Source organism: Dermacentor silvarum, chromosome 1 (assembly GCF_013339745.2).
Source record: "Dermacentor silvarum isolate Dsil-2018 chromosome 1, BIME_Dsil_1.4, whole genome shotgun sequence".
NCBI classification, from domain to species: Eukaryota; Metazoa; Arthropoda; class Arachnida; order Ixodida; family Ixodidae; genus Dermacentor; species Dermacentor silvarum.
In genome coordinates this window covers 447,383,758-447,392,004 of record NC_051154.1, presented here as the reverse complement: position 1 = coordinate 447,392,004, position 8,247 = coordinate 447,383,758, and the positions used below count along the sequence as shown (strand labels likewise).

The window sequence follows — 8,247 nt, the reverse complement described above, 5'->3', positions numbered from 1 at the left end:
CCCGTTTTCGATTCCCCGTGTCCCAACCTCATTGCAGCAGCGGATTTTATTATCCAACCAGACGAAGAACGTGTTCTTACCATATATATACATATATATCGTCTTTCTGGGGGTGTTACGTGCCAACACCAGTTCTGATGAGGAGGCAAGCCATAGTGGAGGGCTCCGGCTTAATTTTGACACCTGCACTACAACGCAAGCATACGGGCGTTGTTGCATTTCGCCTCCAACGAAATGCGGCCGCCACGGCCGGGATTCGATCCCGCAACCTCGTCTCAGCAGGGCAACGCCTTAGCTGACTGAGGCACCGCGGTGGGTATATATATATATATATATATATTGAAAGACGGAAGACGACCAGGACAGGCAGCACTGGCAGACCCGTTTATTCCAACGGCACGGCCGAGGCTCAAACACGAAGAAAAGAAACAGGGATGATGATGGCTATATACAAATGAGAACGATGAAGTACGTTAAATGTGCTTACACTAATCCCCCCCCCCCTTCGTGGAAGCGGCCAACCTGGCCGCAATCTAAAGATCGGCTGAACGGAGAATAAAGTGCTTCATTCGGGAGACGTGAACAATTTCTGCACTACGACGACGGCGGTCCTCGACGGAGTGAAGCGGAGTGACTAGATAGTTCACTGCGGAAGTTTGTTGTAGGACTGTGTAGGGCCCAATGTACCGGCGAAGGAATTTCTCGCAAAGTCCAGGGGTTCGAACCGGCGTCCATAGGAGGACTTGGTCTCCAGGATGGAAGGCGATGTCGCGGCGTTTACTGTCGCAGCGACGTTTTTTCTCTTCTTGGGTAGCGGCGGTGTTGCGACGAGCAATTTCACGGCAATGCGCGAGTCGAGCTGCAAACTCTTCTGGGAGGGAGGTGTTAGGCGAAGCAGGAGAGAAAAAGAATTCGGTGTCGAAGACGGAGGAGGCAGATCGTCCATACACCAGGAAGAAAGGGCTGTAACCTGTAGTTCGTTGTGTCGCAGTATTATAAGCGAATGTAACACAGGGAAGGATGTCCCAGTTTGTGTGGTCAGGACGTAAGTACATAGAAATCATGTCAGAGAGCGTTCGGTGGAAGTTCAGTAAGGCCGTTGGTTTGCGGGTGATATGTAGAAGTGGTTTTATGCTTCGTATTAGTCTGCCGCAAGACTTCCTCGAGGACGTGGGACATGAAGGCTTTGCCACGATCGGACAAAAGAACGCGAGGAGCACCATGGCGCAAGACTATGGATTGCAGGAAAAAGTCAGCAACCTCAGAAGCAGCACCAGATCGAAGAGGCGCAGTCTCGGCGTATCTTGTTAAGTGGTCTACCGCTGTGACGATCCAGCGGTGACCGGAGGGCGTCAACGGCAAGGGACCGTATAAATCAATTCCAACGCACTCGAAAGGTTCGGTCGGACATGGCAGAGGCTGAAGAAATCCGGCAGCCGGGGATGTGGAGCGTTTGCGGTGCTGACACAACGCACATGAGGCAACGTATTTGGCTACCGTTGTGGACAATCCTATCCAGAAGCAGTGGGTCTTGATGCGGTCGTAGGTCTTGTGGAAGCCTAAGCGGCCGGCGGCAACGTCATCATGAAATGCTTCTAAAACTCGAAGACGAAGGCAGCGAGGTATGACTGGGACCCACTTGTTACCCGTAGGATGATAAATATAACGATGAAGCACCCCATCTTGAAGGCGAAATTGTCGAAGCTGGCGTCGCAAGCGGCCGTTGGGTGGTTTAGTTAGGCCGCGAAGGCGATCAATGAGAGTTCGACAGTAGGAGTCTGCGTGCTTAAGGGAAGCTAAATCGGAGCGTGAAGAAAGCTGAGCTTGATCCAGTGACATTAGCGTGAGCTGGTAGGTGGCAGGCGTAGCGTCAGAGCGACGTGGTAGAGACGGGGAGTGCGCGCGATCGATAGAAGGCGAAAGCGGGCATCGAGACAGTTCGTCTGCATCATGATGACATTTGGCAGACCGGTACGTTATCGTGAAATCATATTCTTGTAAGCGCAGTATCCAGCGTCCCAGGCGTCCTGACATGTTCTTCATAGATGACAGCCAACACAGAGCATGATGGTCGGTGACGATGGTGAAGTGGCCACCACAGAGATACGGGCGAAACTTCTGAATGGACCAAACAATAGCCAGGCATTCCTGCTCTGTGATCGTGTAGTTCCGTTCAGATGGCGAGAGGGTCCGGCTAGCATACGCCACAACCTGCTCTTTAGACGCGGGACCCTGTTGCAGGAGCACTGCTCCAATGCCTTGCGCACTTGCGTCAGTGTGGAGTATAGTGGGTGCCCTCTCATCAAAATGGCGAAGCACCGGTCCGGAAGTGAGATGTTTCTTACTAAGGCGTTGAATGCGAGGCGTTGAATGCGATGGAAAGCTAAGGCGTTGAATGCGATGGAACCAATGCCTTTAAGAATAAGGCGAATGCGTTCGGCTTCCGTCAGTCCAACGTTGGCGCGGCGGCAAAGAGCCAGGACATCTTCGATGTACGAAGTGGAACACGCGCAGCGAGCTTCTGTTTGGCAACTTCTGAACGGCCAGATGAAGACGCGAAAATTTGCCGCAAGCTGGTAGTAAACGCTGACCAGTCGGCGAAGTCAGTTTCGTCGTTAAAATACCACGTCTTCGCAACGTGGGTCAGATAGAACGCGACGTTAGTCAACTTCTGTCTGTCGGTCCACCCATTGGCCGAACTCACGCGGTTGTAATTGTCGAGCCAGTCGTCGACGTCATCCCCGCGGAGACCCGCAAAGACTGGTGGATCATGATGAGGGGTGGTAATGGTGCACGATGTCAGTGCAGCCGATGTCGTAGGAGCAGGAGCGTTAGGGGTAGCGATAGTGCCGGCGGCCGACGCAGGGGTGGTCATAGCTGTGGGGGTGGCCGGGCGCAGGCGGCGACCGGAACGTAGCTCCAGGTAGGGCAGGAACGCAGGAGGACGTCGGTATCTTGACGAGCCTCTTTGAAAGACGGAAGACGACCAGGACAGGCAGCACTGGCAGACCCGTTTATTCCACCGGCACGGCCGAGGCTCAAAGAGGAAGAAGAAGAGAAACAGGGATGATGGCTATATACAAATGAGAACGATGAAGTACGTTAAATGTGCTTACAATATATATATATATATATATATATATATATATATATATTGTAAAGATGAAGACATGCACTTGGGCTCGGGCGCTCGGACACCGGGCGCTAGGGAGCGAACGAGTAAAAGAAGAGGAAGAGAATAGAACAGCCAGCCCAGGAACGGGTGCTGTGTCTCTGTGTCTCTGTGGCGCAGTCGACGAACGCCAAGTCTTAAGGGGCTTCAGCCTTAAGCACCGTGCTGCGGAGGCCTTGCGTCCTCCGGCATCTCGCCGTCCAGGGTCCTTCCGGCGAGGGAACGCCGTCAACGCTTCCCTTCGCGTAGATGCCGCGCCTGGGACTACGTCAACCTCCGATCCGCCAAGGCATGCCATCCACGCTGCCTTAAACATGGATCCTCACCGTCGTACGTTCCCCCTGCGGCCACGTAACGCCGTCCATGCTTCCCATGCCCTGGATCCCTGCCCCATGGTATCATCGACATCTCTGCCAGCTAGGGATGCTGTTCACGCTCGCCTGACCATGCTTCCGGCTGCAGTAAGCACCGCGGCCGCCACCAGTTCTGGCTCAACGCATGCCGTTCACGCTCCTTTGGCCACTGGTCTGGCTGGCCCGAGTACTGCGGCTTCTGCCGCCGCCTCAGTGTGCGCGGATTCCGCCCTTGGCTCAACGCACGGCTCAGCCGGCAGCTTGTCCGACGCGATGCGAGCTATCTCTCTGCTGTCACAGCAGCAGGACTACTTAGTTTCAGCGACTTCCGGTTTCCCACTAGCAGCTTTTCCATCACCTGCTGCCTCGGAACTACAGGAGTGCCACGGATTTCCGAGTGACCCTATTCTGTGGGTGCAAGCGGCCAATGCGCTCAGGGCACGCCATGCCTGGCCCGACAATACAATATGGTTGGTTGCGGCGGGGCGACTTCGAGGTGCCGCCAAGGCATGGGAGAACTACGAGGGTATCAAACAGTGGTCCTGGCCTGAGTGGAGTGCGGCTCTAATAGCTGCTTTCGGCCAGCTACCTTCTGCCTGCGGTGAGCCCGACCAGAAAAGTTCTGCTCACGGTGCTCCGGCGAGCCACTGCTTCGATGCTGCGGCATGTGTGCCCAGCAACGCGTCGACAGAGTGGTACGCAGGTTGCCTCGCCGCAGACGCCGGCTCACCGGGGGTCGCCGTCTGCTTTACCCCAGACGACGGGAAGCGCATGATGACCACCGCTTCCGCTAGTATCCCGCTTCCGATAGAGCCATTTGGTGGCCGCCCGCTCCCTTATGCCTGTGCTGCCCCTACATTCCCGAGCATCAGCTGCGGCTCGCCGTCGTCGAAGATCGCGACCGAGAACCAATGGTTTCGCAGCAGCGGCGGCGGGTCCAGACCTCAGCCGCCACCGCATCGGTCACAGGCCTCCCGTTTGAACAGCTCCACGTCGTTGTCCTCCGCCATCCATGGCGGGCCCGGCGGCGAGGCCTACAAGACAGCGGATGAAGCTGCAGATGAGATGACCCGCCAGCCCGTCTACGAGACGACGTTAGGCACACGTGTCAAGCAGCTAGAACCCGACCAGGGCCCGGACCGACCGGTCCAGAGTTCCGCAATCACCCTCCTCGGGCCGCAGCAGCATCCGCGCGCAGGTCCACTCCACCCGGTGCCGCCATCGCCCTCGCCCCCGGGAGTGTCAGCCACACCAGGCCACAAGGGAGGCACTACAAGACAGCCCCCACCGCAGGACGCCCGCCGCCCGAAGCGACCACCGCACCAGGGGAGCAGCCGCAGCGCGCCGGTATCCTCCAGTACCCAGCAGCAACCAGTCCCAACACCCCATGGTTCCAGCAGCAGTGGCGGTGGCACTCGCTCAGCACCGACTCCCGCCACCAGAGATCACGACCCGGTGTTCAGGCAAGCGTCAGCGGCCATTGACCAGAGACATCCACCACCATGGTCGCCCACCTCCGGGAACGCCCCCGCCAGGGCCGTCGCCGTCAAGCGCATCATCCATGCAGGCGTCAAGGCGCTCCCCCTAGGGTCAGCACGGCGCCCAAGGCACAGCGGCCACCGCAACGAAGCGCCGCCCCAGAATGGCTCCGACCATGCCCTCCAGCCACCCAGAGCACCACCACCCGCGAACAGCTTCCCAAGCTACCCCTGTGGCAGTCCCCGAAAGCCTGAGGAGAAGAGGGGAAGACCGGCAGCACCACCCACAAAAATGAACGGAGCACCCTCCAAGGGAATGTCCCCAACCCCGCCCGAAAACGACAACGCTCAGCGGCAAGACAATCGACGGCAAGACCCGCGACCAGAGCGCAACAGTCAGTGCCGACCCCCCGAGGAGCTGGTTGCGCGCTGGACGGTCTTGACGACGACTACTTCCGACGACGACTATACAATGATTTTCCGGCATCAGCGCGCATTCACAACCGCCAGAGCTATCTTCAGCAGCGTGGCCGAGTGTAAAGATGAAGACATGCACTTGGGCTCGGGCGCTCGGACAGCGGGCGCTAGGGGGCGAACGAGGAAAAGAAGAGGAAAAGAATAGAACAGCCAGCCCAGGAACGGGTGCTGTGTCACTGTTCATTACAATATACATATATAGATACATAGAAAACTGAGAAGCACACCTGCGCGGTTATCTTACTTTGAATTACCCATCAGTTCCGACCGAAATTTTCTAAATACGCTTGGCACATTGAAGACTGCAGTTAATATTATTACGATAGCATCGAAAGATGTTGAAGAGACGAGCCGCCGCGCGAAAGACGACGAAGTGTGTCTGTGCTCTTGGTGCGAGCGATTGTGGGCCTGGCTGTCTGGCTTCTGTGTAAATAGCCTGTAAATAGCCTCTTTCGTCTGTGTCCTCCCACACGTAACATTCTGGTGGAGGTTGGCGATCCCCGTCCTCACCACGGAACTCCGAAGTGGTCGGTACATCGAGCTTGTCACCATGCCCCCCGGTGACGAGACCGCCTCTGCAACGGCTTCGGCTCGCCCGACTACTACTATCGTCACGGTTGCCCAACATCGCGACCCTGGTGTGTTCTCTGGCCTGGAGGGACAGGATGTTGACGAGTGGATCAAGCTCTATGAACACGCCAGTGCTAATAACAGGTGGGACCCAACGATTATGCTCGCCAATGTCATCTTTTATCTCGGCGGCACCCCACGCGTGTGGCACCAAACGCATGACGACGAGTTCACCAGTTGGGACACTTTCAAAGAACAGCTTCGGGAACTGTTCGGCGACCCTCTTGGGCGCAAGGTTGCCGCGAGGAAGGCTCTTGCGTCTCGTGTGCAGACCTCTACAGAGCCGTATGTTTCATACATCCTCGACGTCTTGGCTCTATGCCGCAAAGCTAACGATAATATGTCCGAAGCAGATAAAGTGGCCCATGTGCTAAAAGGCATTGCCGACGACGCTTTCAATTTGCTTGTTTTCGGCAACGTCTCGACTGTCGACGCCATCATAAAAGAATGCCGTCGCCTTGAACACGCTAAGAGCCGCCGTATCACACCCCACATCACGCGGCTACCCAACACTGCTGCTACGTCGACATGTGAGGGTCGACCGCGTCAGGCCACCACCTGTGACGACGTAACCCGTATTGTTCGTCGCGAGCTCGAGGCTGCCTGTTCCTCAGCTTTCTCCACGACGCCTCCTGATCCGCCAGCTACCACGATTGCGATGATTCAGGCCGTCGTCAGACAGGAATTTGAAAACATGGGTCTGAACTCCGTGTGTTCAACGTCTCAACCTAGCGTTCCCCAGTTCTCTAGTGGCCCTCCTCGCCCTCGGCTGTCCCTTTCTGCCACATCTCGCCGCAACCCGTCCGAATGGCGTACCCCTGATGACAGGCCGATCTGCTTCCACTGCTGTCGCATCGGCCACGTCGCTCGTCACTGCCGCAACCGATGGCCACCTCCTCCTCGGACATACGCCACCGCTTATCCCCGCACCTTCGGACCTTCTGTTCCCTATGCCTCCCGCCATGAACCCACTGTCGCTGATGCCCCTGCTCCGAACCTTCGCTACAGCCGCTCGCCCTCACCTCGACGCCACCAGTCTCGTTCGCCCCAACCCCGTCGATTTTCGTCGCCGCCTATCGCCTTCCGGATGCCGCCGGAAAACTAGACACTGCAGCTTCTGGAGGTGAAGCTGCGTTGTCGACCCTGCCCTCAAATCCTCTGCTCACGTTGCCTACGAACCAAAACCTTCTTGACGTTGACGTCGACGGCTATCCTGTCACTGCACTGATCGATACAGGGGCCCATATTTCAATTATGAGTGCTGCCTTCCGACGACGACTCAGAAAGCTCCTCACCCCAGCGTCGGCACGCGTCGTCCGCGTCGCGGATGGCGGTACTGTCCCTATCGTCGGCATGTGTACGGCACGTGTCAGCATCGCCCGCCACCACACTCCTGTCCTCTTCACCGTGCTTGCTCATTGCCCCCACGACCTAATTCTCGGACTCGATTTTCTTTCTGCACATTCTGCTCTTATTGACTGCTCTGCCAGCACCCTTCGCCTTGAGTTGCCGATTCTCGCAGAACCTCCTGATGAACCCCAGTGCCGCTTACGCCCCAAAGGCTTTATTCGCCTACCACCAAAGTCAATAGCCTATATTGAACTGTTGTCTTCCCCACTTGTTCCTGATGGCGAGTACCTCGTCACTCCTCTGCCCGACATTCCACTACAGTATGACGTCACCGTGCCTCACAGTATTCTTACCATTACTAATAACTGCACTCGCATGCCTATCTTCAACTTTGGATTGGCAAAACAAATTCTCCCGCAAGGTATTTGCCTTGCCAACGTTGACTGCCTCGGCGACCATCAAGTGGCAGCTTTATCAACCGATGGTTCTTCCGAGCTTGGCGTGCCCCTCGCGCCAGCCTCGGGCGCCGATCCCAACATAAAGAAAATGGTTGCGGCGGACCTGTCCTCTACTCAGGCTGAAGAACTTTCCAAAGTGTTATCGGCCTACAGAGATTTTTTCGACTTCGACGATCGCCCTTTAGGCCAGACGCTCGCGGTCAAGCATCGGATTCCTACTGGCGATGCTACGCCTATTCACCGACGACCATATCGCGTTTCTGCGTCGGAACGCCGAGTAATTTAAAATGAAGTGACCAAAATGCTAGATAAAGACATCATTGAGCCTT

General features: G+C 56.5%; 1 protein-coding gene across 1 annotated transcript; it reads left to right on the top strand.

The window, feature by feature from the left end:
• Window positions 1-3,798: 3,798 nt before the first annotated feature.
• On the top strand, window positions 3,799-5,543 carry LOC119449088 (basic salivary proline-rich protein 1-like). Its single transcript, XM_049664408.1, has 3 exons — window positions 3,799-4,220; window positions 4,449-5,398; window positions 5,494-5,543. The coding sequence occupies exons 1-3, from the start codon at window positions 3,799-3,801 to the stop codon at window positions 5,541-5,543; spliced, it is 1,422 nt and encodes a 473-aa protein (XP_049520365.1).
• Window positions 5,544-8,247: the final 2,704 nt, after the last annotated feature.

Bases quoted from the DNA above. Each gene is read 5' to 3' on its own strand.
- LOC119449088 (XM_049664408.1), top strand. From the start codon at position 3,799: ATGCGAGCTATCTCTCTGCTGTCACAGCAGCAGGACTACTTAGTTTCA. The intron at 4,221-4,448 runs GTACGCAGGTTG...ATGGTTTCGCAG, and splicing joins AGCAACGCGTCGACAGAGTG to CAGCGGCGGCGGGTCCAGAC. The intron at 5,399-5,493 runs GTCAGTGCCGAC...TTCCGGCATCAG, and splicing joins CCCGCGACCAGAGCGCAACA to CGCGCATTCACAACCGCCAG.